Below are 25,386 nucleotides of genomic sequence, written 5' to 3'. Positions count from 1 at the left end.
GCTACTTATTAAGGACAAATATATTTTAAAAGAATGTACTAAGTGTGAACTGAATGTAATGTAATGTTTTCAGACACTGAATGAATAATAAATGAATAGTTAATTAATGAATGAAATAAAAATGTATTATAATTTAAATTTATTTTAATTGTGCTTAGAGTGCTTTTTTGAACAACTTAAGTGGGACTTAAGTTAATTTTTCTTTGTAATTTCATAATTACTTAACAATGTTACTGTATGTTTAAGGTGTACTGCCGAATGTTCTGACAAGTATTTATGGTAAACTAAAATATGTTTTAATGCCATTTCTATTAAAACGTGTATGTCATGTATTCCTATTTTGTAATTGCACATTTGTAATTCGTTGCAATTTAGTAGTAGCCTAACGTTAAAAACCTGCAAGTAGCCTACATTTTTTATTTACTTGTACATTTTTAACGCGTGTAGGCTACATTCACATTTAAGTGGAGTTATTTTTGACAAGGGATTATTCGGACAACTCACTGTCTGATAGAACCGAGATGGCAGAAATGAAACGTAAATTAAACGTTGCTGGAAATATGTTTACGATCGTCTGACACTTTTTTTCACATAAACACGTTTAACTTTTCAGTCGAGAGTAAATTCATTTTAGTAGGCTACTGTTTATTGTTAACTTTGTTTTTGAGCTGCAAAAAGAATAGATGAATCGGTTCTCTGAAAAGAAATGAGTCGGACTTCCCACATGTGAATTTTCAGCGCGTTGGGGTAAACGAAATTCCCCGCCTCCTCTAGGGAGAAGAGAAAAGCAGACTCCAGTCGAGGATGTTGAGATGGTCGGCAGATGCAGAAGTAACAGCACCACACATCAAGAGGCTTCACACACTGCTTTAATCATTTGCACGTGGAATATCAGATATACCACCAACTGATCAGATTGGCTTGGATAAGCAATATTCCTCTTTCTGGGACAACATCTTCACACTGGTCTTTCAACTGAGCCTACAGGAACGCACACATCTCATCGGAAAGTCGTTTTTTGCTTTGGAAATCTGATGCGTAATGGTGATCTCCAGAGGGCTGTCTGAAAATTAATACGTTTTCATTTAAAATGCAGGTCATCTCGTTCGTTTCGGTAGTTTTTCTTTACATTTTAAATGCTGTTGCGGATACTAAACTCAAGTGTCCGGAGCGCTGTGATGTGAGTAGGTGTCCGAGCCCGAGCTGCCCGAGCGGGTATGTGCCGGACCGCTGTAACTGCTGTCTGGTGTGCGCGCACGGAGAGGGCGAGCCGTGCGGCCGCAAGGACGATCTGCCCTGCGGGGATGGTCTGGAGTGCAAACACCCGTCCGGAAAGAGACTGTCCAAAGGGGTCTGTCAGTGTAGGTACAGCAGTAAAGTGTGTGGCAGTGACGGGAACACGTACGGTAACATCTGCCAGCTGAAGGCCGTGAGCAGGAAAGCGCTGCAGCAGGGTCTGCCCGCGGTCACCAATGCGCACAAAGGACCCTGTGAAAACAATCAAGGTAAGTGATTTGTGTATAGCAAGATATTTAACATATATCAAAACATGTATGTATGCTTTTATTTGTGCTGAAAATGTAATCATTAATTAAATGGGATTTAACCCTACCACAATGAAATAAGTTTTTTCAACAAAATCGTAATAAACGAATGATAGTGGTTGCAAAAGTTAACCCAGTTATTGTAAAAACGGTATTGTAGTACTTTTTTGGTGAGAGAAATATGGGATGACATTAGGTTACCTCTTCATCAGCTTCTAGAATGCCAAACACTTACATCATGTAGCAAATACAAGCCTATACCCCACACACACACACACACAGACACACACACACACACACACACACACACACACACACACACACACACAGACACACACACACACACACACACACACACACACACACACACACACACACACACACACACACACACACACACACACACACACACACACACACACACACACACACACACACACACAAGGCAATCTAAATGGGGGCATGCCATACATTTCTGGGTCATTCCACAAAAGGTGTTTTTTCCCACATTAACTTAGACATTCTTTGTTTGTATAAAACCTCGAAGAAATGTATTTCTAAAAATCCCCATATATATTATATATAGGCCTACTGTATATTAATGTGTATCAATGTTTGTGTCAAGTCAAGTCAAGTCATATTAAAGAAGCTTCACAGAAATAAACAGGAAAATAACTGTTCATACAACAGTTGGTTCTGGTTCTCGAATCTGATTGGTTAAGAGCCTTTTCCAGCCATGTGATATTCTATTATTAATGTTGCAAGCAGCTCTACAGAAGACAATATTGTCATTATTCAGCCTAATTTAGTTCAAAAACGGTGTCGATGTTGCAGAGTCCATCAATTATGAAACAAATTCAATTCAAAGCAGCTCTATAAGACAATAACCTCATTATTCAGCTCTAGTTATTTCAGTGTTGATATTCAGTTCAATAACAGTGTCGATATTGCAAATTTATCCAATTATGAAACAAATTCAACTCCGCTATAAAGCACCTCCACAGAAAGACAATCATTGTTAAACTCAATTTAGTGTAATGTTGATTAATGTTGCAAAGTTAATCGACTCTGAAACGACTTCATAGCACATAGTTTCATTATTCAGATCAATTTAGCTAAATTAATATTCTCATCCAATAGTATCAGTGCAGTTTACTAGCCTGGGTTTCCCCATGCTGCCTTGTGCGCAGCGCGATTTTATTCACGCTGCTTGGCAGCCTGGACACCATGGACCAGATTTTCCCCTCAAAAAGGGAACCAATCACAGAACGGGGAGGGAGCAGCAAGACGATGACGACGTTTATGCGACACACCGAAGCAGTTTGTTTATATCTATGGATCCAACATGGCATCAAACGCGAAGTTACCTTTCGATGCAGCCTTAGATAGTGTTCTAAGTAGTTTAGTCTTCTTCAGCCATCGTCTTCTTCCTCGTCGAATTTCTGTCGCTCTACATACGTCATCTGGTATAATTGAAACGATTGGCTATGAGCTACGTACAGGCGCATTTGATAGACATTCGTAGCGCCCAATAAACGGCTCTGGGCATTTCATAAACCACGCCTCAAATACGAGAAAATGAACGTGGACGTTAGCCAGGCTAGCAGTTTACCTCAATTCTGAGGACAATTTGGTTAACACACACACACTTTAAGGATTTCACAGAAGAGCAGCTAATATCTCCTTCATCAACACCATGATGACTGAGTCCACAGTGTTTTCAAGTCTCGTAATTCCTGCATTCAGAAGATACTCCATTGAGCTCCTCTAGCGACCATCACATAGCATAACTCCACTGATAACCAGATGAGCCATCATGGGTGTTTTGACCAATGGGACTGTGACCTCAAACTTGACGTTCAAATGGCGGCTGCGGAGAAGTTCGGAAATAGTGCTCTGTAGACCAGGCATGATTTCCTCTGAGCTTCTCAGTGGAGGTTTGCCCTTTTGCTCTGATTTTGGATAAGACCTCAATACCAACACCCTTTAATTTATCATTAAAAGGAAACATCAAACTGCTTCCAGATCAGCAGTAAAACGTTATCTCTATGCTTACAGGAAGAGGGAGGAGGCACCTATTGGAAATGGTGCCACCTCTCTGGAGACACATTGAATTAAAAGGCTACTGTGATGAAGACAGATAGCTTTTTAGGATTGTGGACTCCATAAACACAACAATAATTGAGCAAAACCAGGTTTAAAGGAGCCAAGCTGGTAACAATCATTCACCCATTAGTTACTGTTGGCCACTGCAATGCCACTAGCCACTATAGTTTATATATTTGGGGCAAGCGGCAAAAAAGAACCCGCAGAAATGCCTATCTGAAGAGAAGCAAATCATTACAGCATTAAAAGTCACATAAATTATAGTCTATCATTCTATACAATTTAGGCTACTAGGTCTAAATCCTCAGAATAAAACTATCCCCCTCGCAATCATTGTATTAAGAAACCCAGTTGCTCAGAAACAGATGCTGCCCAGATTGTGTGATCAACTGCTCTTCTGATGTCTCGTCTCTTCACCATTTCAGACTGGAAAAAATGAATGAGGAAACCATTGAGACATTCATCTTTGGTTTATGCCTGGCTGACTTTGGGTTGAGTGGCGTTTTTCAATATTATATGTAATCGTCTAAATGAATTTGCACACGTTGCCAGTGGAAGTTGACTTACTTGGCAGTTGTGAAGTCTTAGAGGTCACGGCTCCGTGATGCAGCCATACTGGAATGTGCATTTATATGGGGTGTTGCATTTGATTAATGATTAGCAGTTGAGTGTAATTTTATTGAATGCTTCTTTTGGTTTCTCACAGCTTCAGAATGATAAAGCTTAAATACTTTCATCCAGAAAGCCAGTAATAAAGCTTTATATATATACTTATTTGGACAAAATAGCTTTACACATAATTAACCCACTACCATTAAAATGTTTGTGGGTCTGTAAGATTTTTTTCTTTTTGAAAGAAATTATTATTTTATTACATTAATTAAATATGACAGTGAAGTGATTTACAAATGATGCTACAAAATAATTCAATATTAAGTAGTACAACCTTTTTCTGAGGAAGCTTGTGTCTGCTAAGGAATAAATAAATAAAAAGATAATTTTGACTTTTTATATCACAATTCTGACCTTCTTTCCTCACATCTCGCAATTCAGATTTTTTTTCTATAGCAATTGCGAGCTCGGAATTCTGACTTTTTTCTCAGAATTGTGAGATATTGTTACAAATATTCAGTTGTGTTTGTTCTTAGTTTAGTTTTCATGGACTTTTAGTTTGTATTCATTCGTTTCCTGTGTCCCTTTGTTCTTTTCCCGCTTTTCTTGTGTTGTCATGGCTACTATGTCATTAGTTCGTTTAGTTCAGCTGTGTTACATTAATTACCTCATTTGTCCGCCTTTTCCTGTGTTTAGGGTCCGGTCTCGTGTGCCTTAGCGTTTTTTTTTTTTTTTTTTTTGCCTTTGGGTCCGTTTTATGCTGTGGATTAATATTAAAGACTCGTGTTTGAACTTTATTTTTCCTCATCGTCTGTCTGTGTGATACTTGCTGACAGATATTACGCACAATTGCGAGTTTTTAAGTCCAGTTCTGAAGAAAGAAAACACTGACTTTGTGAGTAAAAAAATAACCTCAGAATAGTATGGAAGCTTGTTTCCGCCACTGAATAAAACATTTTAAAAGATAATTGCGACTTTTTATCTCACAATTGCGAGTTTACATCTCGCAATTCTGACTTTATTTCTCAGAATTGTGAGATATAAAGTCAGAATGTGATATAAAGTCAGAATTGCGTGATATAAAGTCAGAATTCTGAGATATAAAGTCAGAGTTCTGAGATATAAAGTCAGAATTGCGAGATATAAAGTCGCAATTGCGTCTTATAAAGTCAGAATTCTGACTTTTTTTCTCGCAATTGCGACTTTATATCACGCAATTCTGACTTTGTATCTCAGAATTCTGACTTTATATCACGCAATTCTGACTTTATAACACATAATTGCTAGTTTATATCTCGCAATTCTGACATCTTTTCTCAGAATTGTGAGATATAAAGTCCAATTCTAAGGGAAAAAAAAGAGACTTTTTTTTTTTTTTTTTTACCTTAGAATAGTTTATATCTCACAATTCTGACTTTATATCTCCCAATTGCGTGATATAAAGTCAGAATTGTGAGATATAAAGTCAGAATTGCGTGATATAAAGTCGCAATTGTGAGAAAAAAAGTCAGAATTCTGACTTTACAACACGCAATTGTGACTTTATTTCACGCAATTCTGACTTTATATCTCACAATTCTGACTTTATATCTCACAATTCTGACTTTATATCTCGCAATTCTGACTTTAAAACACGCAATTGCGACTTTATTTCACGCAATTCTGACTTTATATCTCGCAATTCTGAGAAATAAAGTCAGAATTGCGAGATGTAAACTCGCAATTGTGAGATAAAAAGTCGCAATTATCTTTTATTTATTTTTATTTTGTGGCGGAAACAAGCTTCCATAGTATTGTGAGATTAAGTCTCATAATTATTTTTTTTCCTCAATTTTGACTTTTCTTTTCAGAATTATGAGCTATAAATTTGCAATGCGAGTGGGGAAAAAAAATATTGTATGATCATTTTTTTTTTCAGTGGCAGAAACAAGCTTCCATATATTTCAACAGAATATTAAAGTCCCCCTGTAGCCCCCCCCCCCCCCCTAAAACTCACTTTTGATCACCAAAATGGCATTTTTAAATTATAAAACAGTAAAATATTAAAGTAAAAAAAAAAATGCAGCCTTGGAGCATTTTTGGGTCATTTTTCATTATTGTTTATGTATTAAACACATTTCTGGGGCTTTCAACAACTCAATTAATTACAGCCTAAATCAAAACTTTAATTAAACATTAACTATTAATTAACAGAGACAGTGATCAAAGCTAAGTACAATGTCAGCGTTAGGTGTAGTATTTAAAGTACTGAAGTACTAAACAAGGTTTTAAATGAGTCATTAATGACTTTTAGGTTAGTAGGACAACAAGGGTGTGCACGCAAAGGAATGATGGTGGTGCCAACACGGCCTAGAGGAAACAGCAGTCAAGCGAAAAACCACCCTGATGTTGGCAGAAAATAACATGCCCTAATTACTGTATCTTTACACACTGGACACACTTCACTGCACACCCAACACAACTCAAGCATGCATGAGGATAAAACCCACCTATGATTTTAGACCCAATTATAGAGGAACATTTCCTGTGTTTGAAAAGACTTTCTCCAACTATCATCACAGTATTACTATCATCAACATACCATATTAATCTGCAGGAAAGAATTTTAACACTCATGCCTGCTAATCATGCCCTCTTGAGCCGGAACAGGCTATTTGGGACTATAAAAAGACAGTAGCTGCATTATAAAATAAAACTTATGGTGCTGGTTTTTGACCATAGTGGGATTATTAACATGAGTAATTCTTTCTGCTAGTATAGGTCCCACACACCCCAACAGCCCGAGGTACAAATTCAACTTCATTGCTGACGTGGTGGAGAAGATCGCCCCTGCTGTGGTGCACATTGAGCTGTTCCTAAAGTAAGCCCGAACACTTGCAAACACTTTCATGGTGTGGCAGCCATCTGTAGAGTGGGGAAGTGAGGAAGGTTTTTGGCAAACACAGCTGTGTGAGAGTCATTGCTGTCTGTAGTTAAAGCTCAACATATGCACTACTGCTTTTGCCAAGGCTATTCTTCTGTGAATGATGACAAAGAGTGTGGCGTGGAGAAATTGAGTAAACAAATGTTATATACAGACCCATATTTTTATATTATATTCATTTATAGAACATTTTGTGGTGATTAATGTTTTAAAATGCAATAAACCCTTGTGGAAAAGAAGTGTGTTTCATTGCATCGGATGTGCACTTGTAGTGTACTTCAAGTTTCAAGTATCAAGTTTTTACTTTCAGATAATATAATATTAACTCTTTCCCTGCCATTGACAGACATTTCTGTCATTTAAGACACAACGCTTCCATGACATTGATCCATGTTTATCACTGTTATAGATACTGCAGATAAAAGCATTATGTTAAATAACACGATCATCAACATTAAACAGCATATAAATCAAAACTGCCTTAAGTTATTGAATGAAATGTTTCGTGAAATTGGTCAAAAATGCTGGCGGTTGCTGGCAACTTTTTTTTTTTAAACGCTTGCGGAGAAAGAGTTTATGAAATAAAAGGCCACTTAAGTATACTTCACTTCCATGTCAATGTTTCACACTTAAAGCATTAAGTGCAATTTTAAAATTTTACACTAATTTCAGCATGTAAAGTACTTGATTACCAATGTGATGTACATGATGTAGTGTGTATTTCAATAATACATTTAAAGTTATTATATTTTAAATGTTATAAATTACAACTTCATCATTACAAATGTGTAATTACAAATATATTTTAATACATGACACAAGTTACAATAAAAATGACATTAAAGTATATTTTAGTACATGCTTGTCAGTACAGTACATTTTGCAGTACACTTTAACCATATTTCAAAAAGTAATATAAAGATGTACAGTAAGTGCGTTGAAAAAAGCACTCTTAAGTTCAGCAAACTACATTTATTATAAATTTAATTTATAATACATTTTCATTTAACTGCGGTTAACATGCACTTACGTTTCTAAGAACGTATGTTCATAAATTATTTCTGAAATGAGTAGTGTACTTCTTCTTTTGGAACAAATCAAAACCAAATTTAATACCAAAGACCAAAAAAACTTAATTAAAACTAAAACTTAATAGTGTGAATTTTGTCCGATGCCTTTATATGTTCATTTTTGCCCCCTAGCCACCCCCTCTTTGGTCGGACGGTTCCTCTATCCAGTGGTTCTGGTTTTGTAATGTCAGAGACTGGGCTGATCGTGACTAATGCTCATGTGGTGTCCAGCACCACAGCTGTTTCGGGTCATCAGCGACTCAAAGTACAGATGCGTGATGGAGATGTGCACGAGGCCACTATCAAGGACATCGACAAGAAGTCTGACATTGCCACTATCAAAATCAACACACAGGTAAGTTAAGATAAAACTGCAAACTGTTTTTATTGCACTCAAAGAGCAATCTTTATCATACAGAAGTCAAAGTGTGTTTAATCACTACTTCCTACAACCCCTTTGGCAGAAAAAGTTGCCTGTTTTATTGCTGGGTCACTCTGCAGACCTGCGCCCGGGTGAGTTTGTGGTTGCTATCGGCAGCCCGTTTGCCCTGCAGAACACAGTGACCATAGGAATTGTCAGCACCGCACAGAGAGATGGGAAAGAACTTGGTCTCCATGACTCAGACATGGACTACATCCAGACTGATGCCATCATCAACGTAAGACACAGAATAACCAAAATAATTCATGTTAAGAGTCTTACTGGGTGTTAAGAAGTCTAGACAACTTCTGAAATTCATTTCTAAAATCAAGTAATGCTTACTAGTTAGTAATTGGTCCATAGGAAATGATGATAAGAGCTGTGTTATATTATATTTTGAGCATAACTTCAAGTATTGAACAAAAATATAAATTGTGAAAAAAAAAACTTTAAAACAGAAAACTATTATTCTATATATTTAATTTTTAATTCGTCTTTTTAATGGTTATACTGTTTCCTTTTTGATAATCAGCATTTTATGATTGTATTAGAGTTTTCATAATTGCTGACTGTTTTATTCTTCTTTAGTTTTTACTTGCAGTTCTGGCAGTTGGTTCTCATTAAAGGAATAGTTCACTTCAGAATGAAAATTCTGTCATTATTTACTCGTGCTCAAGTTGTTTCAAACCTGTATGAATTTATTTATTCTGCTGAACACAAAGGAAGATATTTTGAAGAATGTCGGTAACCAACAGTTGATGGACCCCATTGACTTCCATAGTAGGAAAAAAAATACTAATGAAGTCAATGGGGTCCATCAACTGTCTGTTTTTTTCATTAGTTTAAATCTTGGATTTATGTTTTTGTCCAAAGCCTGAATATTTATATATTCAGTACTTTTGGCATATATCTAACCCCATAGATAAGGTATTTAAAATAGTTTGAGCACCAATAATTAACATAGATTATTATTTCATTTGAACTTCTGAAAGTAGGTTCTTATCAACTTTTGGAGTGATTTTAAAGTGGAAGTCAGATTTTTACTTTATTTTATGTTTTGGATTTATATTTTTGTTCAACACTTGAACATTTATGATCAGTGCACAAACCATTTTGGCACAAACCTAATCCCATATAGATACGGTATGTGTATAATTGTTTGAAGACCAATAATTGACTTTTTTTCTTCTGTTTTCAGTATGGGAACTCAGGTGGACCACTCGTTAATTTGGTAATTATTTCATACTGTGACATTCTGTCAATGTTTAATCTCCCCCCTGCTTTCTTGTGGCATCTTGTGGAGCACAAAAGATGATTGTTTTAAAAAGAATATCCACTCTTTTCAATACAATTTTAATATTTCACCTGTACCTCAATAATTCACCTTTTGTGTCCCACAGAAGCAAAGACATGGCATGGAGTTTGAGTAAAATATGACATGTAGCATTTTCATTTTTAGGTCTCCTTTTAATACTCAAACACACTGATCTAGTATTTCATTTTTCTTCTTGATTTGTCTTCTCTAAGGATGGAGAGGTGATAGGAATCAACACCCTCAAGGTAGCTGCAGGAATCTCATTTGCCATTCCCTCAGACAGGATTACTCAATTCTTAAATGATTCATTGGGAAAGCAAAACAAAGGTACATGAGGCAGCTTTTGAAAAAGGGAATTGGAAGGGGAGGTCAGAGTATGAATGATTGATCTGATATTAAAGCACGTTTTATTTTTGAGAACCATTCTTGCTGGACTAAATGTGTTAAAACTTTTACATATTGTTTCAGAGACAAGATCAGTGAAGAAGCGTTTCATTGGAATCCGAATGCTCACCATCACAGAAGCGTGAGTGAACGCATGTAAATGAACACCGCTATGCTGTTTAGTCGTGTGTGTGTATGTGTGTGTGTGAGGCATTCTGTCTGTCTCCTCCAGTCTCGTGGAAGAGCTGAAGCAGCAGAATCCAGATTTCCCTGATGTCAGCAGTGGGATCTACGTCCATGAGGTGGTTCCTCACTCCCCTGCTCAGAAGTAAGTATCAGCCAAACCAGATGATCTGTGGTCTTTCATTTGTGGTTGTGCTTCAGAACTCCCAGCCAAGAAGTTTGATCTCTGCCTGTGCTCTGTGGACTACAACATTTTGAAGACTAAAATCAAAAAGAAATGTCAGATTTGTATTATACATGTTTATGCAATAAATCCACAGAAGCGCTTATCATTAGCATTTCTATACATATTCTAAAATTATGATAAGCTTTGAAGAAGACATAAGAATGTTGAATAAATTCCTCCAAACATGACACTGTTATTCAATCTATTACACGACCCTCTGAGATATTTCCTAATATCTGCCGTCATCCATGGCGAAACTGTAGCCTATTTCAGACACAACATCTGGGGCTACTTTAATGTTTTTTTCTTTCTTTTTTTCGTATCACACTGCATACTTCCACTCTCCTTTCATAAAAAAGCCATCTTGCAGCTCAGTTAAAGACTGTAGTGAAAATGATTTAAAGCTGCCAACAAGTGACAAATGACAGACTGGAAGTCATTCATTACTAAAGGAGAGTTGTAAGGCAGCTGTGTGTAGTTTCAACCATTTGTGTATGAAGGATTTTTTTGGTGCTTTAAAATATTTAAACTTTTGTGGCAAGAATGTACGCAGTGGCCCGACCCAATGTTATGTATTCAGACCCAGTTTATATTTAGTGTCTTTCACTGCTATGCAATCACATTTAGATAGATGTTTTTATATTGTGCTTATATTTGAAAAAGATGGTTACATTTTATTTGAAGGTGTCTGTGCTACAGTGTAATTATACATTTAAGTACTGAGTAATGTTAATTGACAACATGTACCTACTATGGGTTAGAGTTACGATAAGGGTTTGAACACAATGGGCCCTATCTTACACCGGGTGCAATGCGGCACCAGGCGCGACGCAAGTGTTTTTTGCTAGTTTCAGCCCGACGCACTTTTCATTTTCACGTCCTGCCTGTTTCATGTTGTAATAGCAAATGCAGTTGTGCCTATTTGTGTGCCCATGGGCGTGCTGGTCTGAAAACGAGGTGTGTTCTGGCGCATTGTTGGCGTGTTGCTATTTTGAGACATTTGAAATATACAGCGCCATTGGCCAACTGAAACTTGGTCTAAAGTCAATGGCGGAGTATTTTTTTTTGTTATTTAAAGAGCGCGTTAGTAATGCGCCTATAGTTGCGTACACTCTGCTTATTACACACACAGGGACGTGCAGCAACACACAAAATAGCCAAATATTAAAAATAAAAGGATTACAATGTAAAAGATTAATATTGTGTGCATAAAGATATGGTGGAATCCGGCTTGTCCCGTAGATGGTCTGCTTGCGTGCTTTAAACTTGCGCATGAGCAGATCTGTTTTCTCTCTGGAGACCACTTGCAGATTCCGCCGTGTAAATAGCGAATCCGCCATGGCGTGAGCACAACTGGCTTTTAAAGGGAATGGGAGTTAGAGACTCTGATTGGTTTATTGCACGTCACGCCCAAAACACACCCATTACTCATTAAGAGAATAGGGACAACCCTTGTAGACCATGCACCAGGCGTGTCAACCATTTTTCCCGTCATTAAACTAGCAAAAGTGGATTCGGACACACCCTAAGTGCACTTGCACTGTGCGCTTTAGACCATGCGCTTAGATCATTAAAATAGGGCCCAATAAGTACATAATAATTAACAATACATTTTTTGGGGATGTAAGTGCATTGAATTAATTATTTTAAAATTATTACATAATTATTTACATTGATTAGCCCTATAAAACCCACTATACATTTTTTGAAACGTATTGGGCAGTCTTTTGTGTTGCGTGTGAATATACATTAATTATTCGTTTGATTTTCTAACATATGAATAAGCTGCTTTACAACCAATCTTAAAGTTCTATGCGAATGCCAATTGATATAGGAAACTTTAGCCAGTTGTTTTGTACATTATAATTATTACAAACCGCTCCAAGACTTGGGTTGAAGATTTAAAAACTTTATTGGGACAATCCAGAATCGTAATCCATATAACGAGCAAAGGGTCAATATCAAGGCAAACAATCCACATAAGCAACGTAGCAGAAAACACATAATTTTATCCCTTAAAACTCATCTTTTATCATCGAAATGACATATTTAAATGTTTTTTTCCTTGAATTTTTTTCTGCATGCCTTAAAATAGCTTGATTGTAACTCTACACCTTTGCCTCATTTAGTATACGCAGTTCTATGAATATGCAAATTAGCCCCGCCTCCACTCGCTCACACCAGCTCATAGATCCACTCGTTGACGATCACACGTTGATGTGACTGGTTGATGTGATTGGTTACAAGGTAGTTTGTGACGTCAGAAACACCAGCGATTTCAGACCGCAATTTTGAGACTGACTTATGAATTTGCACATGGTTTGTCTTAAAGCATATTAAAAACACCACACAGACATATAAACATCATTAAAAGCTTTATTTTCACCACAGGGGGACTTTAAATCATTTTAACTAAAATCAATATTTCATATTTACGTATATTTTCATATTGCCCTGATCACAACTGCCACCGTTTATTTTGTGATAATGACCGACTGCTGTATGATATTTACCGTAGGACACAACTGACAATTGTATAATTTCTCCAAACGTATTTCAGAGGGGGCATCAGAGATGGTGACATCATCGTTAAGTTAAATGGAGAGCCACTGATGACCACCAGCGAACTGAAGGAAGCGCTCAATCAAGACACGACTCTATTGCTGGAGGTGCGCAGAGGCAACGATGACCTGCTCTTCAACATTGAGCCTGACATCATCATGCAGTGATGTCATCAGTTCTCAGAATGTGAAGCATCAAACTTTCATCATGTCAGTCATGCGCTGTCATGGCCAGAGGAATGTCTAACCATCCTTCTACGAAACACCAAGGACCTCTTAGCTGAGAGGAATCTAACCCTGAGCTTTCGCAATCTCAGTCAAGCCTGCCAAGAGATTTTATATGAAAAGCATTTCATAACAGCACGCTCTCTTTGAAGCAGGCTTGAAGTGGAGAATGATTTAGTTCATGGCAAATTTGAAAGCTTGCAGTACTGTATTTTGTAGAAGAAGACAATGCTGGTGATATTTTTGAAGTTTTGTACCGGAAACAGCCAAAAGGCAAAAATGTAATATTAGAATATTTAATAAACAATATAAATGTACATAAATAACCGCATAATCATACATAATTAATAATAAATAAATGATAATAATGAATAAATAAACATAAATGACATTAATGTTTTCTTATAAATATTAGTGTTATTTTTTTAAATCTTATAGATGTGGATTATGTTAATAATACTTTAAATGTAATCCATTGCTGAAACTTCATCGTAGCACCAGTGGCAAGAATCAATTGCTGTGCAAGTTTTTTTTTCTTTTTTTTTTTTCTTATATGACTGTCATGAAGAATGACATTTTTATATGGTCATCTTGTCCAATCAAATGTTGTGTGCTAGAGATCACAGTGAGATTTGTTCATGTAATCTGTTTAACAGTCTGTATATGCTCTATTCATGTCCCATGTTTGTCTAAGATGTCTACAGCATGTCATATGACTTGATTACCATGCTCTTATTTTTGGTTCTCTTCAGCTGGATCTATGAACGTTGGACCTATGAAATAAAACTTTCCCACAAAATAATCAATTGGTGATTGGTGGATGATAAAGTGGGCTATGTGCTGGATTTCGAAAGAGCAGTCAGTTGAAAGTAATTTAAAGACGAGCCTAAATCATATTATTTGAGATAGATGCTATAAAAAAGGGAAAGTCTGTCAGGTCGACTGATTCCTGATGTTTGGGTTGGAAATTCCAGAATACCCTTCAGAACTTTCCAGTACACAAAGCTTTTTCTCCAGTTCTCACAGTCAGGACAGGACCTGCGGATCACAAAATCCAGACATGACACGACTGCATATTTCAAGCTGTGTGTGATGATTTTACAGCTTTACCTCATTCATTAACGTAGGCCAGTCTCTTTGAAGAACACCATTAAGATCTGCACATTTAACAACATCTTATGCTATTAAGATGTAAGGTGCATCCCAATTCATGTACTTCTGCATTATTATATGACATTTTGTAGTTGTGTGTTCACAACAAGAAAAAGTGCACTTCAAATACCCTGATAATTTAACCGAAAAATAATCAAACCGAAAAAAAGCCCAAAGTGTGGAATGTTGGACATTTCATGCAATCAACAGTCGCAGCTTTCCTTAAGTGACACAACTATAGACTTGTGAGCTGAATATTATTGTTGACTATTCACCTTATTCCGCCCCACCCACTTTTAATACTTCGCGCTTCTGCATTTTGTCATGGCCATTTTGTTTTTCCCTGGGAGAAGAGTTACTATAAGTCAATGGGACTTTTTCTGGTTAAATAAAGGTTAAATAAAATTTTGTCATCCGACTTCCGCTAAACTGACACGGCACATCCGGTAGCTAGTTCAGTAGTTAGAAGATTGTTTGTATAGCTAGCCAAACCTTTAGCAAAATGACAAATAACGTTAATACCGTAAATGTTTTAAATTGGGAGCACGGAGAAAACTTCGTACGAAGATCAGATGGTCTCATATTGTCCCATCCATCGTCATTGTTAACGTGGGTAGACGATATGAAGAAGTGGCTAGAGGTAACCTATGGGGACATATTTAACTAACGTTACTCAGCCTGTATGAAAGAGTTGATGGAGCAGCAATGAAAAATTATAAAAGTACTGAGGCCTATCAATATCTACATAGTGGGAAAGTGGGTCGTGTACTCTTACACAGTGAGGGTGATTTCATCTTTTTAAAAGCAAATGTGCACAACAGCCAGTCGAGCCGTCCAAACCACTCTGCGTGGGTGCTAGTTAGTATCCAGGGATCAGTGGAGACTACAGGGTGTTCGTGCATCGCTGGTTTGCTAGTTTAGCTCCAACCAAGTCCAACACACCTGCCTGAAAGTTTCTAGGGACCGAGTTTGGTGACCCCTGCTGTATGGTATTCAATCATGCTTTGTAGCGCATAGCATCACAACGCTCTGTTCACTTTGACGTGTTCGTGACCTGTTTAATCTTTGAAGGTCTGTAATCTGTAACTAAAGCTGGATTTCTTTTCCCATGACTCCGCCTGCTACAGTAACCACGGCCCAAACTCTCGCTCCACGTTGAGCTATATATAAAAAATCTTACAAACTTCACCTTTAACTGTATCTGTACAGAGCCTTTACTTTATGTGTGTGTGTTTATAAGTGTTTTCAATATTATTCACTCACCTCTGGATAAGTTGGAATTCTGAAATGTAACTTTGGCTTCTGTGATTTCCGTTCTTCTGCAAAAAGCACGAGATGCGTTCACCATCTCATAAAACATCACTCCTAGAGCCCAGACATTTGCTGGGACGGCGTGGAATCTGGGTTCTGTTAAGACTTCAGGTGGGCCGTGATCCTGTATTCCTGTAAGTAAGACATTTGCACATTTTTGAGTTTTTTTTCTTAAAGCCTCACTACATTCAGGTTTCCACATTCCCAAAATGCTCACCAACGTATACGTCGCTCTCGTAGCCCTCACTACTGAATAGCTGACCACAGCCAAAGTCTATCAGCTTGAGGTCTAACGAGTTTCTCTTCAATAGGAAATTCTGCGCTTGAATGTCATTATGAAAAACGCCATGCTCGATGCAGTGTTGTACTGTACCTGTCGCATGAAGACCCGTGCTACTGTTTCACACACTTCAGGATTACGACGAGTGATGAAGTCCAGCAAGCTCTCGCAGGGTTCGGGGAACTCCATGATGAGAGTGAATTTGCGAGGGTGTTCAAATTACTTGTATAGGTGTATGACGTAGGGGCTTATGGGTTCACGCCTCATCATTAGCAGCAGCGCCACTTCTGTAATGAGAGGTTCAGGATGTCCAGGCTAGAGAAATGCAGTAGACAGAAGGTTTGATGGGTAAAAATCTGACGAAAACATATCATTTTTAAACATACTTTTCTTTGATCTTTTCAGATACGTTCAAAAGAGCCTCAAAAGAGCTCAACGTTTTTCTTTTGTGCCTCTAGGGCTAGGCTTATTTGTCAATCAAATTTACACCTAGTGCTTCCTATTTAGGTGTATTAACTACAGCAACCTGCACTTAAACAACATATTCAGGTTTTGGCCGACTTACAATATCAAGATAAAGAAAATTGTCAAACTTGCGCATCCACTTGATGGCAACCTGCAAAAATAAAAAAAAAGTTTCAGTAACTATATACAAGCACCTGACCTTGCACTAAGTATTAAACCATCTGTAAATTGTTTTGAATATGTTTTGATGCATGCAAAAGCAAAATGTTTGTACAGTTCGGGAAGATTTACCTTTTTGCCATCAAATTTGCGTGTTCCCCTGTACACACTGCCAAGCTCCGCATCCAATCATCTCTCTCGCTTTATAGAGAGACTCAAAGGCCTCTGAAAAACCAACAGAAAAATATGAGAAATATATATGAGATTGTTTTATTTCAAAAATATCAGTCCTGGTTGTGTCGAGAAAATAATATTAATATTTTCTGAAAACAAGCCTTAAGATATTTTTAGTGGAAAACAAGACGGCAAGAGGCTCTGGCTCCAGATCTGCTGGAGGGACAAAAGGCTCCACAACATCCACAGCACAACTGTGGCAACAGCAGCAGAAAGAACCCTTCACAGCCTTCCATACCCTGTTGAGGAAAAGACCAATTCCTTTCCTCTTCCTTGGGTTTTTCTGAAATGAAGAGAAACATCTCTGATGTTAAATTAATGATATCATGACATAACTTACATTTTACTGTTAAATTCTTATCTGTAATGTTACAAATCCAAAGTAATGGAAATATTTCCAAGCTACCCACCTGACTTCTGCTAAATACCTGCATAAATGTCCCAAAATCATATTTCACAATATTAATAGTCCTTTTATTTCACAATTTTTTTTTAGCACATAAGCGACTCAGTAATCCTCGGGACGACGGCCATTTTGACAATTTTGAGAGTATTTGACAATTCAAGTGCAATAAGTCAGAAATATAATTCTACTGGGGATGAAATGCTGTCTGAGAATCGTCTTTCTGTGCGCACGTTTCTGGTGTGTGTATAAATAACGTTTTTTAAGCAATCATTATTTCTAAATGTTCCCTGAATGTTCAAAAATGTTTTTTCTTGGTTAAAGGAACATTATATTTTATAATTTTGCATTATGGGAATGTTACTTTTGAATGTTCTCTTAATGCTCAGAAAATATTCCAATATATAATTATTATTTTTTTTTTTATCAGAAAGAAAATTTCAGAAAAATTCAGCTGAGCGACAGTAAATGTGACCGGACATTAACATGCTGAAAACTTGAAGCAGTTATGCATGAAATAGCAAAATCTCTATCTGTACACTTTACACTGCCCAGCCTTATTTCAGTGCACTGTAAAAGGTGCCTGGAGGAACATTTTGGGGTTCTTCACTTTGCCACACCGGCGGAACCGTCTGTAGATCCTCTAGGAGAAAGGGGCGGTTCTCTGAGGAACCACACAGGTTTCCTGAGGAACTCTTATAAGGCACTGTGTGGAACCACTTTGGGTGCCTCCAGGAACCAAATTAAATTTTTTTTTAAATTTAATTTCATGTTGTTTTACTATGGTTACCATTGATTTCTATTATAATAAACAAACTGAACCAAATACAAAATAAGAATAGTTTATTACATATTTTAGATCCATTTTAATTCATACACTTCCATGCACTTGGGAAAAAAAGCTAACTATAGATTAATATCAATGAATACACAAAAAAATAGTATAATACATAAGCAACATGAATAACCAACCATGTATATATAATAGGCTACACAAGAAAAGACATCTCAACAAAATGCATGGAAACACGTTCCATGTAATAAATCAATATAAATTTTTAAATAAAAAATGTCCATCTTCACTTAACTTTAAAACATTTGTGTTTCAGTCCGTTTGTTAAGTCTGACGTCCCTGTTTCCAAGTCCAAAAGCTCTATCAGATGCCAAAAACAAACAACAAACAGTGCTAAAAAAATAAAAAAATAAATGAAATTTGGTTTCTGGAGGCACCCAAAGTGGTTCCACACAGTGCCTTATATAAGAGTTCTTCAGGAAACCTGTGTGGTTCCTCAGAGAACCACCCCTTTTTAAAGGGTGCCTAGAGGATCTACAGACGGTTCCGCCGGTGTGGCAAAGTGAAGAACCCCAATAGGTTCCTTAAGGCACCTTTTATTTTTACAGTGTGGTTAGTATTAATGGTTTAATAATAACCAATACTCAGTGTCAGTGGTCAGTTACAAATTGTTACTATACATAACTTTAGTTACTCAAATTGAAAAGTTGATTTCATATGCAAGGAATCAAATACATGCGATCACATAGCTGGAAAAATTGGGGGATCAAATTTACCTTGCACAAGTTTCTTCACATTAATTTACTCAATCATTGTACAACAATATCATACCATTTACAAATAAAAACTAAAGCACTCACCTCCTCTAACCCCCATGTGAGCCATTGACATCCTCCAATATGCAATAAAAACAATACAAAAAACAACTCTCCTCAGAAATACTAAAAAATAAATAAAATAATAACAAAAAAATTTAATAAAACACCAAACTCCTCCTAACGTAAGAAACAACAGTATATGAACTCTTTAAAAAATAAAAATATGTAAAAGGATATATACGCCGATCTTCTTCTAGAATAAAAGTCTCTTCTCAGCTTCAGCTCCACAAGATTTGCATAGAAAATACTTGGCAAAAGTCTCTGAATTGTTCGCCTCGTCTCTCAACCAACTCAGAAAGCGATCAGTTCGAGTGTATACATATGCAGTCAAAATTCATAAAGAGAGTTTGAAGACAAAGTTACAGTAATTCATCATCAGTGGTTATGTAGAAGCCCAAAAGCCAGAAGCACATTAACATGCATTAACAGTGTATTTAGAAAAAAGCAAATTGATTTAACTAAGATGCAAAATGGCTGCCACCACTGTCAGCTGTAATTTTTCAACAACAACCTACAATTTTGTGTTTTCTGAGATTAGGGGCTTCAGAAAATAGCTCTTTAAATAGAAACTTGTCATGTTGCAGATGTGCAGTCTGTCTAAAAAAAAAAATCGTTTCCCCCCAGAAGGTCTCATACAACTTAAAGGGGTGATGACATGAGAAATAAATTTTCCTTGACCTTTTGACATATACAAGGTCTTTGTTCCATTAAAACATTATGCAAGTTTTATAGCTTAAAACATTCTCCTCAGAACATAAGTTAACAAAGTTCAAAAAATGGCTCGTTTGGATATTCTGGGATTTGTGATGTCATACGGGCAAATACATTTGCATATGACTGCCTCTAGAACAAGAAATCAACGAATCATTGTATAATCTCACACCATTGGCCACGCCCACTGAGACTGAAGTCATACAGCTGACACCAGTCTACACCAGACATGAGCGTCACAGTATACAGCATTTCTGACATATACTCCATGTGCTTGAGCTGCTCCTAACAAAACAGGACAAATGGAGTACAGCCTTCAGAAAGACACCAGTGTCAGGAATAAGTGCTTGTTGTTTTTTTAATGGTGTTTTGAATCGGAGGATTGTATGTTTGTTCAGAGCATTTGACTGCAGATTGATTTGTAAAAGAGGCACAGTGTAATGGAGAGTTTGCAAAGAAACTTTTGCTGACGATTAGGCAGCCAACTGCATTGGATCTGACATCACCAACATCGCAAAGCGCAAGTAAACAGGTTCATAATGCTTCATAAATGAGGGTTTTATAGATAATCATTTCAAAGCACTTACTCACATGTAATAGTGTGGACTATAGTTTGGACTACTTCATATGTAATGATGTCAGCCAATCATAACAGTGGCCATTTAGTGACAAGCCTGAAGGGAGCCGCCCCTTAAATTCCCCCTGTAGTCAATCATTTTATCCCTTAAAACTCACATATTACTCACACTAACATATTTGTTTCAAAATTCCTTGAAAAAAAAAGATTTGTCATTCCTTAAAATAGCTTGAATGTAACTCTACACCTTTGCCTCATTTATTATACGCTGTTCTGAATATGCAAATTAGCACCGCCACCGCCTCCACTCACTCACACCAGCTCTGAGATCCATTTGTTGATGATCACACATTGACGTGATTGGTTACAAAGTATTTTGTGACCAGAAACACCAGCAATGTTTTGAGACTGTCTTTGGTTCGCTGCAGTTTTAAGGAGAAAATACTGTTGACTTATGAATTTGCACATGGTTTGTCTTAAAGCATATTAAAAACACCACATAGACATATAGCCTAAACAACATTAAAAGCTTGATTTTCACCACAGAGGGACTTTAAAACTGATAATTTTAGACAGAGGGCCAAAATGAGGGTTGAAGAAAAAAGAAAAAAGAAAAAAAAGGATAAGTTTATCTCAAATAACATTTTTAAATATTTAAAAAATACACGTCATGATCCCTTTAACATTGTTTTCCTCAGAAATGTAACATCTTATCAGATTTCTCTCTGCACAGTTGTCAAACATGCTGATTTAAAATTGTCATTTGTGCTGAAGCACAGCGTTTAGGCCAAACCACATGTGACCATGGAGGAAATCAGAATTGAGTCTTTCAAGAAGATAAATAGAAACTTGACATTGGGTCAACAGATGACTAGCTCTGTTTGGGTTTAGCATATTAGCATGGTGTTGTGGCTAAAGTGCTATGCCAACACACCCAAGTGGTTCAACTTGGAACGGATCTTACTGTCTACAGGCTGGGTAAATAAAGACATGGCACGAAAAAATAAATTAAACAAAGATGTGTTACACAGGGTGTGTCCTGTAATAATAATAATCTTTGCAGCTAATTGCTAATTATAGCTCCTAAAGTGCATGCCAGCCATTGGTTTCCACACAAAAATCATGTCTAAACATGTTGGTCTGAGACCAAAACTAATTATATCTTTATATCTTTCTATTTATAAGGGAGATTGTCTTTCAGCCATTAGGACTACGCAAAGTACTGTGGTGGTACAGTAATGTATCAGAAGGAAATTTACATGTATATATCCCACAGTACTGAATTATCATATCCATAACTTCAAAGAACAGCATGGTATTACCATGGTATATGTGGAAAAACCCTAATAATTTTTAGTAAGTTAAATAACTGATATATACTGTATATAGCAGAATATAAAACAAATAAACTCATCATTGTTTGACATCAATACACATTTCATATGGTTTCATTCAAGTTCATCTACTGTGAATTAGGGTCACAATGTCTTGCAGGCTTTGGTCTCTAAACCCGACCACATCAATAAAAACAAACTAGTGACACTTCCCAAAGGAGCAACAGATTTGTATGTGTGTGTAAGAATGTTAACTCAATGAGACACGCTCCTGCATAAACACAAACATAGACAGTGCACACTTGTCCAGGGCCATCGCCAGAGACCTCACATTAATGTGTGGAACGCAGACACATTCTCTCAGTCACACACATAGTGTAGATAGAGACACAAAGAGTGCACAAAGGAAGACAACAGAGCAACAAGTTCTGAGAACAGATGAAAAAGAGGACAAATACACAATGAGATATTCTGCTAAATAATTCTCTGCATAGAAAGGCAGACATTTTCGGCAATGTAGGAATTGCACAATAGTTTGGAATTGTTGTCTTTGGCTTTAAACCTGGTTCTGTATCTAAATAAGGCATGGAAACAGAGATCAAACCTCAGGATAAACCATTAGATTCCCTACATCAGTTTAGGTTTAAATACCTTCGTAAATAGCGAGATTGTAAGTTTAGAAGTGCCACATTCCAAAATCACATTACATCTAACCATGACATCTTTTGAAATAGCATTTAAGGTTATACTTTTACATGAGATTGTAGGGCTGAGCAAATATGGACAGAACTCTTTACTGCCCTAGTACTTCAAAAAATCCTTTTAAAGGTATACATGTGGTGAACTTAAAGGGATAGTTCGGCCAAAAAGGATATTAAACCCATGATTTACTCACCCTCAAGCCATTCGAGATGTATATGTCAATCTTTTTTCAGACGAACACATTTTCAGTTATTTTAGAAAATGTCTTAGATCTTTCAGTGGTTATAAATGTCAAGTTATGGGGTCCACCTCCTTCAAGTCCCAAAAATGTGCATGCATCCTTCACAAAAGTAATCCATCCGGCTCCAGGGGGATAAACGAAGGCCTTCTGAGGGTAATCCGTGCGATTTTGTCGTAAAAATATACATATTTAAAACTTTATAAATGAAAATAACTGGCTTCCGGTAGCGTTCACAGAGATAGATGCTGGCGTATGACGTAGGACGTAGCGTAGGAAGCGTCGTGACGTAGAACGAACGCGACAGCGCAGCCAGAGAGCAGAGCAAAACAAAACTCCACTCAGGATTTCCGCGATTTAAAAAACGTGTATTTAAAAGAAAATGTCGGAGGATTTTGATATTAGAGAAGAGGATATTGAGTTTTTGGCCCAGCCCACATCTGTTTGTACGTCCTACATCATATGCCAGCATCCATCTCCCGTGAACGCGCGTCGACCGCTACCGGAAGCCAGTTATTTCCGTTTATAAAGTTTTAAATATGTATATTTTTACGACAAAACCGCACAGATTACCCTCAGAAGGCCTTCGTTTATCCCCCTGGAGCCGGATTGGTTACTTTTGTGAAGGATGCATGCACATTTTTGGGACTTGAAGGATTAGACCCCATAACTTGACATTATAACCACTGAAAGATCTAAGACATTTTCTAAAATAACTGAAAATGTGTTCGTCTGAAAAAAGATTGACATATGCACCTCGAACGGCTTGAGGGTGAGTAAATCATGGGTTAAATATCATTTTTGGCCGAACTATCCCTTTAATAGAGATATTAAAGTATCCAAATGTACAATCTAGGTACTATTGGTTAAACATGCATTGAGGTGAATATGTTAATGTTCTTCTCTTGATCAATACCCATTTGCCTCATCTTTAGGTTTCCTGTCGGTTAAAGAATAACAACAACTTTATTGGAGTCAGATTATATATATTGGAGTCAGATAAATATTTGAATTCAGCTGCCTTTTGTTCCGATTATTGGTTCAAAATAGCAGCGTAAGCTTCCAGCCTTACAAGATGAACAGCATTTAATTGATAATGAAGGAGTTTTAGGTGATTGGTCTGGCCAGACTATAGATCTGCTAGGCTGCTGCTGCTGCTGGCATAAGCGAAGGTTTACTGCTAAAACATGTTCAGAATTACAGGGATTAGGATACATGCTGTTGCTGCAATGTACAATAGAGAAAACCTTGAAGCAGACCTAGAGAAGTGGTGCTGGGGAGGAGGAGAAAAATCCCATGGCGCGCAGTACTGTGCTGGTGAATAAATAAGGTTGTGTGTATATATACAGTATACACAAAAGAGAGATTGATTGGCTGCGATCTGAGTAGCTTTTACACAACTAACATTTACACAACACTGGAAGTCCTTTTTTCCCCAGGAGGTTTTTACACTCTTAAAAGGTTCTCTTTTTTTGCCATGATGGTTCCATGAAGGTCAAATTACCTTTATTTATATACCGCTTTATACAATACAAATTCTTTCAAAGCAACTTCACAGTAATAAATAAGAAAATAACAGAACCAGTGATGAAAACTTCATCAATTATGAGACAAATTCCAATTCCGCTGTAAGGCATCTCTACAGAAGACAATAGTGTAATTATTCAGCTCATTGTTGGTTCAGTTCAGTTCAATAACTGTGTAAAGTTAATCATTTATGAAACTATAGTTCAATTCAGCTAAGCAGCAAAAGACAGAAATTTTATTATTCGGCTCGAGTCAGTTGATTCAGTTCAGTTCAGTGTCGATCAAATTTGATTCAGCGATAAAGCAGCTTTACAGTGTCACCATCCCGCTCAATTCAGTTAAAGCTTTGTTCTCATCCGACAGTGACTAATAGTGATAGCATTACTGAAGTGTCTTTTGAACCCCAACTAAGCAAGTCAAAAGCGATAGTTGAAAGGAACCCAAACTCCATCAGGTGAGAGAAATTAAGAAAAAACCCTTGGGAAAAACTGGATTCTCATCTGGCCAAATGAACAAACATGGTCGGATGTTCACAAGTCGGATTTGTGGATTGGAACCTTTCCACTGCACAAAATGTTCTTTATAGTAGAAAAACATTCGTCAGATTATTATAATGTTTTTACACTTCATTTTAGAACTGTTCAATGAAAGGTTCTTAGGGGAAACCAGAATGGCTCTTCTATGTCATTGCTGCAAAACCCCACTTTTGGAGCCCACCTTTATTTTTAAGAGTGTGCCCCAGTATCACTCTTTTGTAAAGTATACAGCTTTGTTATAATGAGCTCTCTCTCTTTAGGTTTAATGCATGCAGTATAGATCCTCATCTGCACTTGCACACAATAGTGGTCCATCTTCACCCAAATCCTTGTGTTAAGTGTGCTAATGACCTGCACAATAATCTTTAAAAGGGGAAAACCATCTCAATTATTAACAGTTTCGAGGTTAATATGGTTTTCAAGATGTCAAACTAGTGTTATTTTACTGTCTCATGCTTCAACATGGGATAATATACTGTACAGATGCACCACATTCATGTCTAAATACAAAGACTC

At 36.9% G+C, this 25,386-nt stretch overlaps 1 protein-coding gene across 1 annotated transcript; it reads left to right on the top strand.

Moving 5' to 3' along the window:
- The first annotated feature begins 951 nt into the window (after positions 1-951).
- Positions 952-13,648, top strand: htra3b (HtrA serine peptidase 3b). The gene is made up of 9 exons (XM_081350833.1): positions 952-1,505; positions 7,023-7,122; positions 8,388-8,610; positions 8,720-8,914; positions 9,875-9,907; positions 10,204-10,318; positions 10,460-10,517; positions 10,608-10,703; positions 13,345-13,648. Exons 1-9 carry the CDS (start codon positions 1,091-1,093, stop codon positions 13,511-13,513), a joined length of 1,404 nt encoding a protein of 467 aa, XP_081206959.1. The 5' UTR covers positions 952-1,090; the 3' UTR covers positions 13,514-13,648.
- The last annotated feature ends 11,738 nt before the right edge of the window (positions 13,649-25,386 follow it).

This window comes from Scardinius erythrophthalmus, assembly GCF_964197995.2.
Source record: "Scardinius erythrophthalmus genome assembly, chromosome: 2".
Lineage (NCBI taxonomy): Eukaryota > Metazoa > Chordata > Actinopteri > Cypriniformes > Leuciscidae > Scardinius > Scardinius erythrophthalmus.
This window is presented reverse-complemented; position numbering and strand designations above follow the sequence as displayed.

Bases quoted from the DNA above. Each gene is read 5' to 3' on its own strand.
- htra3b (XM_081350833.1), top strand. From the start codon at position 1,091: ATGCAGGTCATCTCGTTCGTTTCGGTAGTTTTTCTTTACATTTTAAAT. The intron at 7,123-8,387 runs GTAAGCCCGAAC...TTTGCCCCCTAG, and splicing joins CACATTGAGCTGTTCCTAAA to CCACCCCCTCTTTGGTCGGA. The intron at 10,704-13,344 runs GTAAGTATCAGC...AACGTATTTCAG, and splicing joins CCTCACTCCCCTGCTCAGAA to AGGGGGCATCAGAGATGGTG.